General features: G+C 43.5%; 1 protein-coding gene across 1 annotated transcript; it reads left to right on the forward strand.

Annotated features, from left to right (window-relative positions):
• Window positions 1-6628: 6628 nt before the first annotated feature.
• SNTN (sentan, cilia apical structure protein) lies at window positions 6629-21023 on the forward strand. The gene is made up of 4 exons (XM_047828046.1): window positions 6629-6738; window positions 8722-8756; window positions 15862-16001; window positions 20865-21023. The coding sequence occupies exons 1-4, from the start codon at window positions 6629-6631 to the stop codon at window positions 21021-21023; spliced, it is 444 nt and encodes a 147-aa protein (XP_047684002.1).
• Window positions 21024-22522: the final 1499 nt, after the last annotated feature.

Raw genomic sequence — 22522 nt, forward strand, 5'->3', positions numbered from 1 at the left:
TGCTGATCTATCCAAAAAATATGGCTAGAAGAAGTTCTCTAAACATAATGTATTCTATATTTTCTCTCTTTATCTTGTTTATCGTGTGTCTCCCTTCTAGAATGTATGCTGTAGGAGGGCAGGGCTCTTTGTCAGTTTTGTTTTATGATTGTATCCTCATTGATTTTAATAGCCTCAGACTCCTAGTGAACGCTCAGTAAATGTGTTTAGGAGATGAATTGCAAGCTTATTTCTCTATGTGTAAAGTTGGGTTACTGATACTTCTATTCCCTATTAATAGGATTAAAGGAGAAAACACAATGTTCCTGAGGTATATAAAGAATTCCTACAATTAAACAACAACAATTTTTTTTTTAATGAGCAGAGGACTGCAATAGACATTTCTCCAAAGAAGATAAACAAATGATCAGTAGACACGTGAAAATATGCTCACTATCATTAATCATTAGGGAAATGCAAATCAAAATCACAATGCAATTCTATCTCATTAGAGTGGCTGCTACCACAAAAAGAAAGAAACAAAAAATTAGCATTGGCAAGGCTGTGGAGAAATAGAAACCCTTGTGCACTCTTGGTGGGAAGGTAAAATGGTACAGCTGCTGTGGAAAAGCGTGTGGCAGGTCCTCAAAAAATTAAAAATTGAATTTTGGAGCTTATGCTAATTTTATTTCTGGGTATTTACCCAAGTGAATTGAAAGCAAGGACTCAAACAGATATTTGCACACCCATATTCACAGCAGCATTGCTCACAAGAGCCAAAAAGTACAAGCAACCCAAGTGTCCACCAGTGGATGAAGGAACAAACAAAGCATGGCATATAGATACACCGGGGAGGGGGAAATGGACAATTTTGTGTTAATGGGCACAGAGCTTCAGTGTGCAAGATGAAAAGAGTTCTGGTGATGGGTGGGGGTGATGCTTGTGCAAGAAAAGAATGTGAATATACCTCCCATCCCTCAACTGTACACTTAAAAATGTTTAAGGGGTACATTTTACGTTATGTGTATTTTGCCATATTGTTAGAAAAGTACACAAAAACACAACTCGCATAATATCAACAACATAGTAGAGACTCGATGGGTGGAGATTATAGAGGTGGAGTATAAAATTTCTATCAGGACAACCTTGTGTTCTTGCCTATAATTACAGGCTAACAAAAGAGGACTTAGCTATGTATGTAGGTCTCGTTGTCCTTTACACCAGCTCCCCACTTTAGCAAGATCAATCAGGAAAAAGGGGAATGCCAGGGAAAGGCCAGTGCCAGTGGCTGCCATAACACTACCATCCAAAAGTTAGATCGCTATTGCCTGGCTACATAGATAAGATCGTGTCTCAGCAGGAAAGAAAGGAAGTGTCGGGTTTCCTTATACTGCAGGAAAAGAGCAGAGCTGGCTATAAAATAACAGAATTAGATTAGGCCTTGAGAAAAAAAATCAATACAAGTTATCCCAATGCCCAGAGCCCATCGTTCCAGTTTATTCAGCTGAATTTGTGGCAACAAAATTGAAGAAGAACTCAGTCAACTAAATTATTCCTATCCAGTTCCCCTTGGAAAGGAAAGGATCATCTTTACTAACGGAATTAAAGACCTTATTGAGTTGGAGAAGGAACTTTCTAAGGCGTATTCTTGCCTCGTGTAAGGGGTAACAGTGCTCAAAGACCAGATCAGGGCCCTGGTGGGTTGATGAGTCGGGCAATTGCCTTCCCTTGGCTGTGGAAACACAGGAGTGCATGGTACCGGAAGACAAGCAGTGTCTTCCCTGGTGATGGTCTCAAACTGAAGTGATCCAAGCTTCCTCAACTTCGTTCTTCAAGTGAATTCATTTGGCCAAAGTTTTGATAAACTTCATGAAGTAAAAAGTTTTTATGCAGGTATACACCTATGTGACCACCTTCCAAATCAAAAGATCAAGCATTTTCTTTATCCACAAAACTCCCCCCGTGCTGCCTCACAGTCACTGTCCCTTTGTAAGGGTAGCCACTATTTTCACTTCTATCACCTGAAATTAGTTTTTCTTGTTCTTGAACTTCATATAAATGGAATCATACCGCGTAGATGCTCTCTTGTGTGTCTGGCTTCTTTATTCAACGTGTGGGTTTTGAAGTTTATACATGTTCTTGTGTATTTGAATTTTTTGTTATTGATGAGTAGTAGTTCAAAGAGGATAACCAAACAGCCAGTAAGCATGAAAATGTTCTAAGTCATCACTCATCAAGGAAATGCAAATTACAACCACACGTGATACCAGAACGAATAAAACTTAAAAAAGACTGGCCATGCCTCGTATTGGTGAGGATATCACAAAACTGGAATTCACATATTACTGGTGGAAATGGAAAATGCAATGATCCTTTTTGGAAAAGTATCTAGCAATTTCTAAGAAAATGAAACCTAATTTATTCTATGACCCAACAACTCTATTCCTAGATCTATACCCAAGAGATAGGAGTGCACGTGTACACAAAAATACTTGTAGAAAAATTTTCATAGCAGCTTTTTTCATAATGACCCTAAAATGGAAACATCGCAAATATCCAGATACCTAACCTGTCCTATATTCAAATGAATCGTTTTGAGGTCCTACTGTGGGGGAAACACACCCTTCTTCCTTGTCCTCTCTTCCCTTACTGGGCATGACACCCTCTTCTTAGGGATTCTATTTCCTCCTCGGGTCCCCCTGAAAGCAGGGAGGGGGGCACTGGACACTCTGTACCTCCCAGGACCACGTATATGCCCAACTTTCCTCGGTGTATGTCCCATCCTAGATTCTGGGCCACACGGTAGTCCACAAATGTCCAATATCATAAACATTTCCTGAGTAGGATGCTAGACTCGGAGAGGAAGATACAAAGATTAAGATGTAGTCTCTGCTAAGCAGATGGTGGTTGAAAGTGTGATTCCTGGAGTCCGAAAGACCTGTTCTTGACTCCCAAACCCTATTGTGTGCTCTTGGGCAAGCCCTGATCTCATCTGTGTGAAGCATCCACACAATGCAAACGATAATAATCGTGCCACCAAAAGAGCTTTCTAAGAACTCCATGTGGAGGGCATAGGACAATGAGCTGCACTTAAGAAGTTTTAATTCAATGCTATTGATGGTGATGATGACCAAAATCTAATGAGGAGAAAAGATACACCATAACTAATTACAAACACAAAAGGTCAGAGGTGTTAGAGGTAAAATGTGCTTTGGAGAATTAGAAGAGGCTAATTTGTGCTAGAAAAATTCTAGTACGGTTTCTCATAGGATTTAGAGAGAGCTAGATGTCAGCTTAGGAAACAAGGGCTACAGCTCTAATTTTTATGATCAAATAGTGCAGTGAGAGGCAACATGATATAATAAAAAAAGCATTAGGCTTGAGCCCATACAGCCTTAGGCTTGAATCTAGGCTCACTCATTTATTAGCAGTAGGATTTTGAACAAGTCCTTTAACACCTCCAAGCTTGTGTTTCATCATTTGTAAATGATGACAACTCCTATTTCTAGTGGTTGTTGAGCAGAAAAAGAAATCTCTATCAAATGCCTGGCACAACACCCATTACTCAAGGCATACACGTTAACAAACACATGAACTGAGTGAGGGACTCAGGGTCCTCCCACCCAGTTCCTCTTGGGGGAACGTTGGTGGTTCTTTCCAAAAAGAAAACATCACGACCAACCTGGTGGCATTTGCCTATAGCCGTGATGTCATAAGAGACGTAGAAAATCTAGAAGTCCTTTCAGGCAGGAAAATGCACACCTATGTAAAAATTTTACATAATTCAAGAGACTGTAAGGCTCCCCAAAATGTGATTCACGGAGTTGCCGAGACTCCAGACGCCCCAAATAACCTAGCACCAGCAAAAACGGGTAAGCCGAACTGTCAAAGACCAGTCTCTTAGAACCTCACTCCCATTATCTGCTCTTTAAGATTGGCAGGATAAAAAGCAGGGCAGCGGACCAAGGTGGGAGAGCAAAGCCGGGAGCAAAACCCTCTTCTGTGACTACACTTCTCGCTCACTTGAATAGTTTCACCAAACCCCAGCACCGTTACCACTGTGCCAACCGTCCGCTGCCTGCGCCCCCTGAGCCCACGTGCAAGAGCCCCTGTGTCGTTCCCTTTGGGAAACGTCTTTTGCGCGGGTCAGTAAATGCACGTGGCGTCATTTGTGAAACCCCTGCTGACCTGCCACACCTTTCCTTCCCCCCAAACTGGTACCTACCTCGGTACGTTCCTGTGACACCCTCCTATTGCCAAAGGACCAGGTGGATTGAGGGACTTTTTGAAATGTTTTTTTTTTTTTTTTTTCCCGGACGGTTTGGCCCTGTGTGTAAATAGTACGTTTCATGATGTTACGAGATTATGGTTTCAGAAAAATAATACATTCTCACCTGAACTGTCAGCAGATGCTGCCATGTCTTTGAGACCTGCCTTGTTGTCCTCTTTCCTGTCCCCTCCCCTCCCCTCCCCTCCCCTCCCCTCCCCTCCCCTCCCCTCCTCCTCTTCTTTTTCTTGTTCATCTGCATCATCACGCTGCTTCTTGCCCATTTGTTTGTCCCTCTCTCCTATTCCACTTGGGCCCTCCTCTATGCCCCTGGAGACTAATTCCTGCAGACTCAGCCTCCCAGGCTCCCCGGCTTCCCGGCCTGGAGATCAGAGTGTAGGCTACTTCTTCCTCACCCCCTCCCTATTTTGCCTGATTTCTAGCCGTGGCTGCTTTCCTTCAACCACAGCACTGCGAAGTGGCCCTTGCTCTAGGAATCCCGCTGTCACTGGGCTCCACCATGCAATTCCTCTCCTTGCCCCTTCGGGACTAAGGATGCCAACCGTCTTTTATTGTTGCCAGGCTCTCGGTGCATCACCACCCATGCTTAGTTTCCTAACTCCACCCACTGGGTAATTCTTCCATGGGCGTCTCTTGGACCATCTGAGTTAGATTCCGTGTGCTGCCAGAACTCTGATGACACAGACCTCTCTAACGTCATCTCCGTGACCACGACTGGTTGGTTGCTCCTCACGTATCAGACACCGTGTTGACTGCTTCGCCAACATTCACTCATTCTCCCTTCACGACAACCCCGTGAGGAAAGTATTCTTGTACAGCTGGCAAAGTGGACTTGGCAGTTTGAAAGATCTTTTTCATTCCAGACACCACTAGTAAGTGACAGAGTCAGAATTCCAACTCAGACCTTTTTACCGCGGAGCCTCTCTACGACCACTACCAACAGTCCCCCCATTCAGCCCGTGTTGGAATCATCGGGAATATGTGTTACAGGTCCAGGTTCTGGGAAACCTACCCAGAGCCCTCTGTAAGGAAACCAGCTGTCAGTTTGAACTTGGGCAGTGAGGCTGGCTTGAAGTATCCTCTAATCCAACGGAGATCATTGCACAGGCTAACTGACAACGTGCGGAGAGAGCTGGCATTAAAACTCTGACCGGCGTGGGCAATAGTAATGACCGAGGCCAAATTCTCCGCCACCCTCCCACCTCCAGTTTAAATGAAAAATGCTGAGGGAATTAGAATTAAGAGGTAGACGGAAGAGGGAAGAGAAAGCCCGTGAAGGGAAGCAAGCGATGAGAGAGTGACAATGGCCTTATGGACACAGTGACCCGTGATGCAGTAGTAAGATAGCAATGTCCTAGAGCCAACTTACAGCCTGGACAATGACTGTTCTTAGCTTCTGTTGATCTGTCTGCTCTCCCCCATCAACTCGCCCGTGATCTAAATAATCATTGGTCACTTCTTCCTCGAACCAGACCTATTTGGCCGAGCTGACACAACCCCTGTGTTTTTTGTTCTTTGGGTTTTTTGTTTGTTTGTTGTTTGTTTTTTACAGAAAGAGCTCTAAGCTAACACAAGAGGAGTAGCCTTCCCACCGGTCTTCGTACATTTATACTGCCCACCTCTTTACGCTATTCTTCACATACAAGCTATGGTGATTTTTTTTCAAAAAGGAAATCTAACTTTATTACCCTCCTTGCTTAAAAACCACAAACGCTTTCCTGTCCTTGTGGCCTAGAGTGAAAATCTCCTACTGTGGCCTCCCAGCTCCTGCATGGTCTTAACCACCATGCCTTCTCTTCTTCCTCAGGCAGGGCGTCACTCCCCACCAGCCTCTCCGGTCCAGCCACACTGGCCTTTCCTTTAGTCCCTCCTGATCACCACACTCCCCGCTGCCCCTGAGATTAGTACAGGCTATTCCTTCTGCCCACAATGCGGATCCTTTGACTTTTCATCTACTTAACTCCTACTCATCATCCAGCATCACTTCCCCTGGGACACTTCCCTGGTCTCCCTGGCTGATACCAATCTCCTCGAATCCTCTTGCATGGTAGTGTTCCCAGGTGTGACTTTTTTGCATGACCACTTGATTAATATGTCTTTCCCACTAAGCTGTCTGAGATCAGGCTCCATGTCTGGTTTTGTTCACTGTTGTGTCCCCAGCACCTTGTAGAGTGCCTGGCCTATCGTAGGCACTCAAACGTTTGTTGAATGCATGAATGGTTTAATGTTTACATACAATAACACCAGCAAAAGGCTCTTCTAAAAGTGCCTTATATAGTTGTCATGGAGTGAATGACAATAGTAACAGTGGGCAAGTGACTGTTGCTTAGGAAGGACCAACACACAACAGGCAAGCAGAGTATGTGTGGCTGTATGCACAGTACCCAGGACCAAGCCCTCCACTTGGAAGGGGACCCCAGTCTTCCTGGAGCCCCAACATCCACTTTAGCACCTAGGAAAATGCCCAAAAGGTCAGTGACGCATGGCTCTCCTTTAATGTGTTTTATTTAAGCCTGCAGGTGCATTTCCCAAGAGATCCTGTCAACCTGATGGCCAAGAAATTGCGAATTTGGTGCTTATTACCCACCCCAATCCAGCTTTAAATTGAATTGGGGAAACAAAGGGAACAAATGTGCAGCCTTGATTGCAAACTGAAAAGATGATACAATCAACACAAATATCTTTGATTGCCTCTTGAGAAACATTTGTGAATCAAAACTAGCAATGATTTTAACTGTGGAACAAATAACTTGCAGATTATCCGTGACAGAGGGAAATTGATTCATATCATTCAAATGTGTCAAACTATGGCTAATAGATGAAAAATAATCTTTCTCATGTAATTTTATTTAGATGTCCTGTAGTTCAAAACACTTTCTTAAACACTTCACAAGTGCTAGGCAGTACTCTGCTAGGTGGAGGTGGGAGGTGGGGAGGGGAAGATTTTGAGATAAACTGCACAGCTCTTGCCATCAAAGTTCTCACAGACTAATGGAGGAGATCATGACAATAGAAAATAACAAGTCATGTTGCAAGTATACTACATGTATGCAAAGTAAAAAGATAGCACATTATATGAAGGGGATGATAAGGGTGCAAAGTTTCTAGAAAACTAAGAGGAACTCACCAAGAAGACCATAGAAGGTGTAAAATATCAGAGTCCAGCTTCCTAATTTTACAAACAAGAAAAATGAGGCCCCCAAGGTGATGAGATCTTGACTAGTTAATGCCAAAACCAGATCTCCAACCCAAAAATTCTCTTTAAGGGGTTGTCTAAGATTACGACCAAGTACTATTGTTCTTACTGGTTTTCTCAAAAGCCATCGGGGTTGAAATATGGAGCAAATTTTGATTTGCAACTTGTAAGGGAGTGAGATTCATCTTCCTGCCTCCTATCTGGCCCCTTATCCAATCTTTTTCTGATGCATCAGGTGGAACAACTTCCCCAAATGCAAACGTGATCATGCCATTCCCTTCCTTCCCACTGCCCTTAGGATAACGCCCAGAGTCCTTCGTAGGATTCAGCAGGCTCTGGCCCTGACCCTTGACTGCAGCCTCCCCTTCACCACCATCTGCGTCCTTCTCTGGGTTCTAGCCACTCTGTGCTTCCTTTGGTTCTTTGATCATGGCCCGCCTTCTCCCACTTCAGGGCCTTAACGCACATTGTTTCCTCTGCCTGGAACACTCTTCCTCCTTCTTCACCTACTGCTCAGATAAAATGCCATTACTCGGACCTGTAGACTGCGTTAGTTCTTCCCTGCCCTCTGTAAATGCTCTGCCAGGCCTCTGTATTGAATTACGTGTTTGAAGTCTGTTTTCTGCACTAGACTTTAAGCCCCAAGAGTGCAGGAACATGTCGCTGTCATTCATGATGTATCCTCTCCCCCCAGCAGAGGACCTAGACTCTTAGGTAGGCTCAGCTCCTGGGGCACATAAATAAACTCCAAATCCTTAGTGTTTTATTGAACAAGAAGTTATTTTCTTTTTCTTTCTCATGTGACAGTCCGGAGTGGGGATTCCAGGTCTGTGGCAGACTGACTCCATGTAGCCATGTAGGGACCCAGGATAAGGACGCTTGTGGTTTCAACATGTGGGTTCCAAGGTGTCCTCGATAATTTCTGTGTTAGTCAGCTGGAAATAAGAGAGAACGGAGAAGAGCTCGCATGAAAGGTGATTGCTCTTTTCTACTCCTTTCCCATTGGAGGGAATTTAGTCATGTGGTTACATGAACGCAAGAAAGACCAGGATGTGTGGGTGAGGCACGTTCAAGCACTTCTTTCCTATGTGGCCAGGAGGAAATGGAGTTTGCAAGACAGATGGCTGCTGCACTAGAAGGTTCAGTGAAAGCTTACTGAAAATAAGTTGATTTTTAAATCATTGTATTGCTTTACTTTCAACGCAGAGATGAATACACAGTCTCCAAAATCCTTATGTTTCTTTCATTTTGTTGGCAGCATTTCAATCTCCAAACAACTGGCTTCAGTGAAAGGTAAGACTTGGAGTGACTGGGATGTGTGTATTTCCCCTCTACCATGATAGGGCACCGGGAGTTAAAAAGAACAGGACGGCAAAGGATGCCAGAAATCTAAGAGACCTTGTGGACAAATCATCAAATACCCATGTTCTTTTTATAGAACTCTTTTGAGAACTGAAGTCCAGTGATAGGAATTAGTTTGCCCCAAGTTAGTCCATTAAAGGCCAAGCTGAAAGCATGGATCCCATGACTCCTAATTCAGTGTTCTTCCCACACGCGCAGTTGCCTGTCTATGGGTAGCATCCTCCGGAGCAAGACCATCCAGAGCAAGACCATCAATACCTAACTCGTGAATGGTCACTGGAACTCAGAATGCAAACAACCCCCAACTGCCCCTTGTTGGTCGAGTGAAAACAGTGTTGCCAACTCTCAAAATAGAAATACTTACACTCAGAATTCAACTTTATAGGTAAAATATCTTTAGAACTAACATATTGTTCTTTCCGTTGGTAATATTAAGAAAAAACCCCACTCATATACTTGGATCATTATCTTATTCCAAAATCCGTGGCTTTAAAATGTTCACAGAATAACAAGCATAAACTTGGATATGACTATATTGAAACTGTTTTTCTTCCTAAACGGCTGGCCAACGTCTCCAAAGGAGACTTGGTATTTTTACTGAAATAAATCTCCATCTTGATGGAACAATTGTTTTTATACCATGACAACAGAAAACCTATTCTGTTTTACAATATACACAATTTCAGACACTCGTGATAATTGTCCCGCATTTCTAATGCAACTTATCCCTTCTAGGAAGTTGAGGGGAGTAGTAACTCTCCATCACCCTCACTGCCCCTGAACACACACACATGTGTGCACCATTCTTAGCACCAGATTCCTAGCATTGGACCATTGGGCCACATTTATTCCCACGTCCTAAAAAAAAAAACACAGGATAAACACGGCTCAACTTCCCAGAATGTGTTTTATTCAATGCAAGTCGTTCTAAACGTTATCCATTGAAATGAGGCAGGGATAGAGGATGCAGTAGAGGTGAGAACCCACATTTTCTCTGCTGGCTACTTGGGCGTGTGCCCTTGACCTCTTGAGGGTGGGAGTGGGGGACGAGTACATCGCTGCCTCTAGCATCCAAAGCAGTTTTGTGGCAGAAAAGTTTGAGAAGCACTAGAGTGTTGGGGAAACTACTGACCTAGAGAGAAAAAAAGCGAGCCAGTTTTGATTCTTGCTGCACACTACCTGTGTGAACTTGGACAGACCACTTCTCTCCCATGGGTCTCCATTGCTCCATTTGCAAAAATAACTGCTACTAGGAAAAGTTCTAAAATGAGGGGATTCTGATGCCTTGCTGTACTGAGAGTTGTGTTCCTGTGACACTAATGTGTCAGGTACTTGCTAGATCTAGTGTTTAGATCTGTGTCCCACGTTCCACGGCAGGTGAAGAGAAAGAGGCAGAGGATTGCCCTGAAGTTCCAGTCAGCTCAGTCCAACACACATACACTAAGGTCCACAACACTCCAGGGCCTGGGAATGAGCATACAGATAAAATGTAGTAACTGCCCTTGGGAGTGTGCAGTCTAGAACTGTTCCGTCCAATAGAGCAGCCACTAGGCACATGAAGGTACTGAGCCCTGAAATGTGTGTAATAGGTAAGTCAGATTTAAGAGACTTAATATGAAAAAAAAAATGGAGCCTGTTTCAATAATTGGTTTAGATTGATTACATATTGAAATGATATTTTAAATAAATTGTTTTAATGTTTCTTTTTGAGAGCGAGACAGAGACAGAGCGTGAGCAGGGGAGGGGCAGAGAGAGAGAGGGAGACACAGAATTGGAAGCGGGCTCCAGGCTCTGTGTTGTCAGCACAGAGCCTGACATGGGGCTCAAACTCACCACATCATGCCCTGAGCCAAAGTCAGACACTTAACCGACTGGGCCACCCAGGCGCCCCAAGTGATAATATTTTTAATACACTGGGTTAAATAAAATGTGTTATGAAAATAATTTTGTATGTTTCCTTTTACTCTCTTAATGTGGCTACCAGAAATGTTTAGATTATCATTACGGCTCACATTACATTTCTCTTGGACAGCACTGACCTAGAAGGAAATTTAGATAGCTGAAGAGTGTTCTAGTGTGAGGGTTATGATAAATGTATGTCTGGGGAAATCGAGAAGCCCAGAAGAGGGACCTGTTGCCCAATCTGGGGGTGTCAGAAAGAGTCGTACAGAATACACTGCCTGAAAAACAATATCTAAAGGCAGTGTACATCATGGGGAGGGACCAGACTGTGTGACCTCGAGCAAGCTACCTAACCTTGCTGTCCCTCAGTTTTCTCCTCTATAGAGTGGGGATGATACGGGAACCTACCTACGAAGGCTGATATAAGAATTGAGTTGAACCCTGTATATCCTACAGAAGAGGGGCTGACACGTAGAATACCAGCTCCGTGATCATTCGTTTACAACTGTCCTCCAGAATGCAAGCACCAGGAAATTAGAATGTCTCCACTGCTGTTGTTCACGGTTCTATCCCCAGAAGTAAGACAGAGCCTGGCAATAAATATTTGCCAAAAAGTACTTGTTGGGAGAACAGAGTGAGTAAGGGGACTACACAGAGTTTAGTATTATCAAAGCGTAAGAAGCAAGATCGGAAATAACAGGAGAGGTCAACATGAAGTACCTGGTTTAACACCCTCTCCGATACACCCCTTCCAGAGGCAAGAAAGCTGATAAAAGACGCCAAAAGAGAAACATCAAGCCCTTGCATTTTTATTAGGACTTAGCCCTTTACAATATGCTTTCACATATTTGCTCCCAACTCTGTGAGGCAGACAGGAATTAAAAGGCAACACGCTGGGTTTAGTAAGGGAAGAACCCAGCCATAAAAACAGGAAAAACAAAACATCTCGAAAAGTATCATCGGTGTTGGTAAGATAACCAGAGTGCCTTGTTAACTTTCATGTGTGATGTTTTCTAGTTCAGTTTTTACCATGAACATATGCTATTTTATAGTCAGGACAAAAACTGCCCGCCGGGTTCAAAAGAATGGAGGAGAAGGAAAGAGGAGTTGGCTAGTCCAGATGGAGTCCCCATCTAGAAGGCAGCCAGACGTTGAGTTCCTCGAAGGGTTGGAAAATGTCTGGTTCCACAGCCTCCACGGAGGTGGCCTTATAAAGAGATCTTCCAAAGTGGCAGATCTTTCTCTGGTCTTTGAAATCAGACTTTCAAATGTGTCCTCTGCCACTTCTGAGCGATGTGACCTTAAAACTCTTAATCTCTCCATGTGTCAGTTTCCAATATGTAAAATTGAGACACAAATCACACTTACCTCTGTGGGTTTTACTAAGCATTAAATAAGATTAAGTGTAAAAGGCACCTGGCATGCAATAAACAAGGAAGGTGTCTGTCATTATTTGCCAGCCCACTCCAGACTGGAAATACACCCCTTCCTCACCAGAAAGAGCCTGGAGAATAGAGCAGCTCATAGTAAAGCCTCCCCTAATTTATTCTTGGTTATTAATTAATGAAGCAACTGGTCAAAATTACAGAAGGAATGTTTACCTCTTAAGGAATTAAGGTATTTCCTCTAAGCAATTTGCTTCTTAAAGACAGAATGAATGGAGTCTATTTTTTGGCCACTTAAGTTCAAGGTTACCGCCATATAGCATCCCACCTCCTCAAGCACACACCCCAGGAAAGACAGACCCAAGCTAGAGGAATATGCTCATCTCCATGGATTTCGACGAGCCGCAGAGTGTTGGGTAAGCGAGAAGCGTCTCAATTCTGACCGTGGGTGTCAGGGATGTGACAGAGGTGAAGGGAAGAGGTGGCTAAGGATGAGGGAGAGGGGGAGAAAAAGCTAACAATAAAATCCAAAGAAGCAGAGAAGGTTCTGAGGTTGGCATTCTAGGCTAGATGGAGGCCCAGCCACTGGGTGAGCAGACAGAAGTGGGAAATGTCAAGCAGAACCATAGGCAGGTAAGACTGAGCATCGGGAACGAGGGAAGAAATCAGGGACCAAGAAGCTAAGGACATAGATTTGGCAGACATTCATTCCATGAATATGTGTGAAGCATGTACCATGTGCCAGGCATTTTTCTAAAGATTCCAGGTGCCACAGAGCAGAAGACAGGCAGGAAAAAAAAAAAATCTCTTCAGGAGGCTTATGTTTTTGACCAGGATTCAAATTCAAGCTCTGCCACTTACTAGTGGTGGGTCCCCAGCGAGGTCACATCCTTGCTTCATCTGTAAAGTGCTATGACGATGGAGATACATACTGTGTTCCTGGACTGGAAGAGTTGACACAGTAAATACAGAAATTCTCGTCAAATTTCTGCTAAAGCTTGAGCGCCCGGGTGGCTCAGTCGGTTAAGCGTCAGACTCTTGGTTTCATCCCAGGTCACGACCTCACGGTTCATGAGGTCAAGCCCCACATTCAGCTCTGTGCTGACAGCATGGAGCCTGTTTGAGATCCTCTCTCTCCTCTCTCTCTGTCCCTCCCTGAGCACTCTCCCTCCCTCTCAAAATAAATAAACTTTAAAAAAATTCTCTTAAGGCTTACTGCAAGTCATATATAATATACATGGAAAGCCCTAAAATAGCCAAGATAATTTTGAAAAAGAAGAAAGTGGGGGACTCACTCTCCTCCATATTAAGGCTTACTATATGGCTACTGGAATCAAAGAAATGTGATGTTGACAGAGGGACAGATGTACAGATCAATGAAACAGAACGGGAAACCCAGACACTGACCCATACAAATATGCCCAACTGACGTTTGACAAAGATGCGAAGCAATTCAGCGAAGGAAGTATAGCATTTTCAACACCTGATGCGGAAGCAACTGGTCCTCCGCCGGTTAAAAACCTGAACCTCCACCTAAGACTTACACCTTCTAGAAACATGAACTCAGAATGGGCCATGGATTTAAATGTAGACCATACAATGACAAAACTTTTAACTTTACATAGGACAACTCTTTCAGAAGAGGAAGCATTGATAAATCAGACTTGATAAAAATTGGAAACAATTCGTCCACAAAAGATCTCAAAGGATTAAAAACCCAACAGTTTATGAACTGGGAGAAAATGTTCGCAAAGAAAAGTCTGATGCCTTTCTATGGGCTGTAAGCTCTCCGTGGTCTTGTTCTCCTTCCTTAACCAAACCTCCTTCTTCTAGGTTTCAGTCACAGCTGTCTCCTTTCAGCAATCCCGGTGTGCCACACTCCTTCTGATCCGAGCCCTCACTATTCTGTTTGAGCTTGAGACATTTGGCACAACCCTAATCCTAGCCTGACTACCCCATCCCACCCCACCCCAACCCTTTCACATGGCAGGATCCCTCTCATCCATTAGGTCTTAGCTTAAATGTTCATCTACTCACAGAGACCTCCAAGACCAGCTATCTAAGTAGTTTTCCTCCCAGATGTAATTTTTTTTAATGTTTTGTTCATTTCTTGAGGGAGAGAGAGAGACAGAGCATGAGTGGGGGAGGGGCAGAGAGAGAGGGAGACACGAATCTGAAGCAGGCTCCAGGTCCTAAACTGTCAGCACAGAGGGGCTTGAACTCACAAAAGGTGACCCGAGCCATAGTCAGATGCTTAACCAAGTGAACCACCCAGGCACTCCCCCAGATGTATTTTTTAAATTTTCTTCTGTTTCTGTGCCTTTTTTGCCTCATACATCACAAGCTGTAAATCCATGTTATCTATGTATATAGAGAAATAATTATTGAGTGTATATAAAAGCAAATACATGCATAAGCACTTATCTTATTGATTATTACTTATTATCTCATTAGATTGTAAAGTATATTGTAAAAGCAGAGGCCACATCTGGGTACTGAGTGGGAAATATTAGAAATATAGTGGGCGCTCAATACAAAAGTTGTGTTATTCTGTCTGATCATCATTCTTTGTATAAACAATTGTTGCATAGTACCTGGGTTAGAAATGGTAGGATTTTTTTTTTCTTTTCTTCTTATTCATTCATTAAATGGCATGTCCTAGCACCTACTATATAGCTGGACTTTGTGTTGGTCACTGGGAATACAGTGATGAAGAAAGATATGATTCCCTGGCCTCACAGGGCTTGCAATGTAGTTGAGAAGAAAGGCCATTAAAAATGCAGTAACTGGGGCCCTGGGTGGCTCAGTCGGTTCAGCGTCCTATTTCAGCTCGGGTCATGATCACGTAGTTTGTGGGTTTGAGCCCCGCGTCGGGCTCTGTGCTAACAGCTCAGAGACTGGAGCCTGCTTCGGATTCTGTGTCTCCCTCTCTCTCTCTCTGCCTCTCCCCTACTCGTGCTCTGTGTGTGTGTGTGTGTGTGTGTGTCTCTCAAGAATAAATATTTAAAAAGGTTTTTTTTAATACGGTAACTATAACATGAGAGAAGTTCTATAATAGAGGATGTGTTAGAGCCTCAGAGGACAGAGAACATACAAATTTTTTTTGCTGTATCTTGTGTAGTTCTCAGTGTCCACTGGGTGCTACCCACTAGAAAGGAATGAGTTAGCATCACCCTTTCAAGGAGTTTAAACCAGAGAAACCAGCTGGGAAATCAGTATGTTTGAGGCCTTAGGTCAAAGAGGTCCCTTAACCATCGTGATATCAAAGAGCTTGTTTTAAATGCTATTCTCCTTTATCACACTGACCTGAAGTGATGCTTTGATTGACATCGAATATAAACTCCACAAGAGCAGGACTCTGTCTTACTCACTGTGGTACCCTCAGTGCCAGGGACTGAGCCTAGCACCAAGCAGGTGCCCTTTAAATATTTTGCAGATCAAAAAACCAACTGTGAGAGAGGTGAAGTGTTTTCCCAAGGTCACATGACAAGCAGGTGGTAAATCTTATCCTGATTCTCCTAATTCTTATTGCTCCCGAAGGAACTTTTGTTTCAATTATTTAAGGACCTGGTGTCAGATGTCCCTACATCCGACTCCCAGATAGGGGGCAAAGAGTCCAAGGGCAGGGCCACATTGACATACATCTTCCAACCCTGCTCATCCCAGTTCCCTCGGAAAATACAACCCTGTGTCTGGGGAAGAACCATTTCTAACCTAGACTACATCATTGTACATTTCTTCCCTCACAGCTCTCAGGAAGGGCTCAGATCTGGAAAAGGCCATTGCTACCATTGCTCTGATTTTCAGAAACTCTTCTGACCCTGATGGTAAACTTGGAAAAGCTACTGCCAAAAATCTGCTGCAAACCCAATTTAGGAATTTCACGGAGGTGAGAAAATGAACACGCATGAAGAAATGGGGGCCACGCCATACTGGGTGGCCCAAAGAGCCAACAACTCCAGCGAAAGGGCCCTATTATGTTGTTTCATTCAACAAATGTTTAATGAACACCTACCATTTGCCAGGAAGTGAACTGAGCACTGAAGTTAATGCAGTGAACAAGCTAAAAATCCAGCAGAATAGAGGGGTGCCTGGGTGGTTCAGTTGGTTAAGTGTGGGACTCTTGATTTTAGCTCAGGTCATGATCTCATGGTTTTGTGAGTTCAAGTCCCGTAGCAGGTTCTGTGCAGGTAGCGCAGACCCTGCTTGGGATTCTCTGTCTCTCCCTCTCTCTCTGCCCATCCCCCACTCATGCTGTTTCTCTCTCTCTCTCAAAATAAGTAAGCTTCAAAAAAAACCTAGCAGAGTAGAGAGATCTGCTGAAAAGGTCATTAGAAATATGCAAATAACCATGAAACACTATGGCATGCATTGAAAGAGTAAAACAGAGGGACCATCTTGGGGCAGTCAGTCAAAGAAGCTCTCCTGGAAAATAAAGGTATAGCTGAGATCTGAAGAGTGAGCAAGAGTTAGTTTTGCAAGGGAGGAGGGTGGGCACTGAGAACGTAGCATTCCAAGCAGAGGCAATGGCATATGCAAATCCTGTAAGGCAGGTCAAAGATCTGGGAGAGCCGAGAAGGGAAAGGAAAGTAGGAAGCACTAGGCGATGAGGCTGAGAAGGTGGAGAGAAGCAAAATTACAAAGGCATAGCCTGAGAGCAGGAGGAAGCCAGGAATGTTTCTAAATCAAGGGTGAAGAAATTACATCACCTGCAGATGGGATTGGGGTAGGGGTCGGGGTGGGGGTGGGACAAAGAAAGAGTGTCTGTGAGGAAGCACTCCAAACAGAGGCCAATAATGTCAGGACTAGGGTGCTGAACAGGAGAGACATCTGGAAGGTGGAATGAACAGGATCCGATAATTGACTGGCTATAGGGTTGAAGGACAGGAGGAGCAAATTATGACACCCCAGTTTCTGACTGTGGGAAGAAATGGGTGGTGGCCTCATTTCCAGAGAAGTCAAAGATTGAGGAATAAGCATATTTGAGGTGAGGTGGGGTGGGAGGCAAAATGATGAGTTCCATCAGAATTTGTCAATTTTAAGATGTCCATGAAACATTCCGGAGGAGAAACAGAGCAACAGGACATATGACTTGGGAGGTCAGAATAGAGATTTGTGTTCGCAATTCGGAAGTCAGAGTTAGCAGTAGATGAACAGTCACTGACCTGAAGGGAGTGACCTAAATTACCTAGAGGCGTATTTTCCAACCTTCAGTCATTTGAATACCTCCTTCAATATCTTTCCCATATCTGCCTAGAGTCTGTATTACAATTCACTTAGAACTTTTCTATTTTAACTTTCTTTTTAAATAAATTTATTTTATAAGAATACTTTATCACTGAGGCACCTGGGGGGCCCAGTCGGTTAAGCACCCGACTCTTCATTTGGACTCAGGTGATGATCTCACGGTTCGTGATTTTGAGCCCCGCATTGGGCTCTGCAGTCAGGGCACTGCCTGCTTGGGATTCTCTCTCTCTCTCTCTCTCTCTCTCTCTCTCCCTCTCTTTCTCCCCCACCTGCTGTCTGTCTGTGTGTGTGTGTCTCTCTCTCAGTAAATAAACTTAGAATTATCTCTTTTTAATAACATCACTATTCTAAGTGTTAATTCAATGGGTAAGAGTGGAAGGTAGTAAAAGAATAGATGACTACTAACTTGTATTTAATAGTTCATCCTGCCTCGCCTAAAACTGCGTTACACCCTACAAGCATACTTAGGGAAATGCTGGCTGAGGGGACATCCATAAGAAGAAAAGAGGGGTTTGTACAGAGTCTTGACCACCAATATTTATTAGTAGGTAGAGCAAGAAAAAGACTTAAAGCAGTCTCTAAAGTTCTATGGGTGTTCGGAGATACTACGAAAATAAGTACTATAATTCCATGAAAATATAAATGTATTGGCTCTAGCATATGACAGTTATATCTGGTGTCATCCACTGGGGGAAGGTGGGCCAAGGGGACAACTTCCTGTGAATCTTGGATTATTTCAAAAGACTGTGTGAGAAATCGACTTTTTTTTTTTTTTATTCCACAAATAAAGTGATTTTATAAAAACTCAATTTCATTAGAACAGAGAATAGAATGTGGTTCCCAGGGGGAGGGGGATGAGGAAGTGAACTGATAGAGGTCAAAGGGCACATATTTTCTTTCTTTCTTTTTTTTTAAATTTTATTTATTTTGAGAGAGAGACAGCAGGTGGGGTAGGGGCAGGGAGAGGGAGAGAGAATCCCAAGCAGCAGCCGTGCTGTCAGCGCAAAGCCCGTTTCGGGGCTCAAACTCGCCAACCATGAGATTATGACCCGAGCCAAGCTCAAGGGTCATTTAACCGACTCAGCCATCCAGGCTCCCAAAGAGTACACATTTTCAATTTCAGGAAGAATAAGTATTATTTGTATGATTATTTGATTTTGTTTTTTAAGAAAAATCTTTGTAGCCAGAAGTATCAGGCAAGAATTTGCCAAGCAGTAAAAAGTTCTGGGGAGCCTTTAAGGAAAGCGTGGGTGAAGAAATCCTATAACACTTGCCAACATCAGAGGCCAAACGAGATGACACATTCTAGAGAGAAAAAGGCCTCATACTTGGTGGCTGGGCAGATCTTCAGGGAACTTTTCACACGTATGAAAATGAGGACCTAGTGGACGGTCATCCTGATGTACAATCGCACCACCTACCCCCCCCCCCCACCCCATGTAAGGGGACAGTTCCCAGGCCCCCGTGGATGCCTGACCACAGACAGTACAGAAGCCTCTCTAGACTGCTTTTCCTTATGCACACATGCCTATGATAAAGTTTCCTTCATAAATTAGATGTAGTAAGAGACTCCTAACAATAATAATAAAATAGAACAATGACAATATACTCTAGTAGAAGTTACATGAACGTGGTCTCTCTGTCAAAATACCTTATCGTACTGTACTCACCCTTCCGGTGGGCATGTGAGATGATAAAATGCCACATGACTGACAGGAAGGGAGGTAAATGATGTAAGCTCTGTCACGTCAACTTAGGCTTCCATTGACCTTCTGATGATCATCAGAAGGAGAATGGTTGCTTCCAAATCCCAGTTGACCCAGGCAACTCAAACTGTGGAAAGAGAAACCTCGGACGAGGGGGTTCCTGCTGTAATTCACCATCCCTCTGAGAATAGCCAAGGGTAAAAGAAAGTTAGAGCCAAATCATGTCCCTCAGTGTAGATTAAACTTGAGAGAGGCAGACAATTTCTGGATCTCCAGCAGCAGACCTATCCAGGCCTCATGTGAAGTGCTGTTCTCTGCTCAAGATGACAGAAAGCAGAAGCCATATTTCAGGGGACTCTAGGACATTCTCAGTATTAATAGTGGTAACTTAACTTTAAGGAGCAAACATGGAGAGTAATGTCAGGATGCTGCCTTGGACCTAGCACCCAGCTCTGTGAGACTCCTCAGGGCAGGTAGGGGCACACAGGTCAACGGCAAAAGACCGCAGCCCCTTAATGAGTAACTGGGCTTTCTCTTACATCCCTATGTGGAGCTCTCTGGTTAACTGAGATGGCACTTTGGGCTGAGGCCTGGGTTCTGAGAGGAACATCTCCTTTCTCACAAGCCTAACGTAATTTGGGGGGATCTTAACACTCTATAGTCAGTCAGATAAAACAAAACTGAGCATTTATACGCACTGATAAGAAGATACAGAAAGAAGATGGCTGATCAGGCCCCAAGAGAACTACCTGGGCCAGCTCCCAGGTACTTAAAATACATAGAGAAAAAAGAGAGAAGATCTACAGCCGCCTCTGACCTTTGAGCAGTGTGTCCTTCCACTAGTAAGTAGTCCTGTCTCTGCCGTGGGCCCCACCATGTCCACAGAGCACTCAGCTGTCATGGAGTGAGGCAGGGGAAACTCTTTTTGCCTTCACTGTTAGGTGTGACCTCTTGAGGACAACCAGCCTGGAGAGACAAGAATGGTCTAGTCGGTAAGAGGAATGTATCATCATTCCTAAAGTGCTTTAGTCGTTGCTGTGATGGCTTTTTACAGCTAGCACATGGCTGAGCATTTGGGGTTGAACTAAATGCAAACACAGCCCAGAATACCAGAGAATCAAACGACCTTAATGTTGTTAATGCCACTTGGGAGGATATTTCACAGGCTGTGGTTGGAAACTAAAAAGCCTCTTCGTGGATGTACTACTCACATGTTTCCCCTCAATCTATTTAGGAGGACTATGGACTTGGGTGTGATTTGTGATGAAACTGAACGCTGGACAATTTTCCAAAGCACAGATTTTTCTATGAGCATTTTTTAATTTCGTATTTCTGGACGATCTTATTGTTCATTAGAACACGGAGTGAATACCTCTCATAATAGAGATTATATGTTAAATGTAACACATCTGTGCTTCTAGAGAGGCAGATGGTTAGTAGTTAAGAGGTGGGCTCCAGAATCAGGCGGCCAAGACCATGAACTCTAGCTTCACACCAATAGCTGCATAGGTTGGGGCAAGTGACTTAATTCTCACTGAGTCCTTTGATGCTCATCTGTTAAGTGGGGATAATAGTCGTATATTCATAAGGTCACTGTGGAAATTCGAGGAAATAACCCATGAAAAGATTTAACACAGTGCCCCACTGGTAGCCCTGGTAACAACTTGACATGATATTGTTACTACCGTGTTATGCCATGTTACAAGAACATGTTAATAACATGTTTCTTAATTGCTTGTTATCTGTAAAACCAAGGTGGCACAATGAATTCGGTTTTTACTTATTCTTTATTCTCACAGGGACAAGAAACAAAACCAAAATACAAAGACCTCCTTTCTGAACTCGATGAGCACGCTGAAAATAAGCTTGATTTTGAGGATTTCATGATTTTGCTCTTAAGCATCACTGTAACTTCAGAGTTGCTACAAAATATATGGAGTGTAAAAATCATGAAGTAAACAGCTTTAAAAATACAATCAGAGCACCTGGGTGGCTCAGTTGGTTAAGCGTTCCACTTCAGCTTGTGTCATGCTCTTGCAATTCACGAGTTCGAGCCCTGCGTTAGGCTCTGTGCTGATGGCTCAGAGCCTGGAGCCTACTTTGGATTCTGTCTCCCTCGCTCTCTGCCCCTCCCCCACTCATGCTCTCTCTCTCTCTCTCTCTCTCTCTCTCTCAAAAATGAGTAAACATTTTAAAAATTTAAATATGCAAGTAAACAAAATAATGGCAGTAGACTGTTAAATGACTGAAGACTTTTCCATTTTATTTTTAGCTAATTGAGCAATTAATCCCATGAATCTGGGATTGCCTGGGATGGTTCTGATTGCTAATATTTAGACCCAATAACTCCAAAAGTACCTGCATACTCTCCAGGAATGTTTGAATGATCTAGTCTCTGGGTGCTTTACAATAGGATACATTTGATACCACTGGGTACCAAATTGCTTTTGCTTAGTCAATAGTGACTTAGAGCATCTTCCTTATAGTCTTTATCACTTAATGAATGAATGTTTGTTCAGCCTTTTCTGGATGGTACTGAGGATACAGTAACGCCCTAGCTACATACTCTCTGCCCTCAGACATGCCTGCAGAAGTCTAGCAGAAGAGGTGGATATTTAACAATGGATGTCAATTGCATATACAGTATAATTATAACTATAAGGGCACCAGGATGCTAGAAGTGTTTATCACATTACCTGAGCTCAAAGGTCAGAGAAGCTTTACCAACATTCTGCAAAAGGCGAAACTACATGAGGGGAAAAAAAAGCTCAGTGGATGCCAAAACTGTGGGTGGGAAATGGAGTTGTCCACAAACGGGCACAAGGGAACTTTTGGGGGGGAATGGCAATGTTTTATATCTCGATTGTGGTGGTGGTTACATGACTGCCTACATTTGTCAAACTCTTAAAACTGTATGCTACAAAGGGTAATTTTGCTGTATGTGAATTATACCTAAATAAACATGACTTAAAATCTCAACACCCCAATATCCTTGTAATCTGTGTGTCAACTTTTTATTGTCAACCAGCAACTTTTTGAGAAAAGCTTCTAAAAGTGTGTTTCAAGGACCCACATCCCCTATGTCCACGCCTGTGTTCTTGAGTTTAAATTACACACACACATGCACGCACGCACACAGGTCAATGCCTGAGCCTTTGAGACAGACTTTCACAAAAACTTCTGCTCATTGTAAAATTATTGTAACTTCGAAAGTCCCTCCCCCTTATCTCCCCTTTTCTTCCTAGTCCAGCATGGTAAGCCTCACATACATAATGTGAAGAAACTCTTTCAAGAGGGAGACCTTCACCCCTGGTCTCACCAATCCACCAAGATTGGTGGATTGGTGTTCCCAATCCACCAAGATCTGACTCCTTGCTTCTTTCCACTTTCCAAACCTCAGGCATTCTTTTTTTTTCTAACATCACGCATTGTCAAGTTGGCTAACATACAGTATACA

The sequence above is a fragment of the Prionailurus viverrinus genome, chromosome A2 (assembly GCF_022837055.1).
Source record: "Prionailurus viverrinus isolate Anna chromosome A2, UM_Priviv_1.0, whole genome shotgun sequence".
NCBI classification, from domain to species: Eukaryota; Metazoa; Chordata; class Mammalia; order Carnivora; family Felidae; genus Prionailurus; species Prionailurus viverrinus.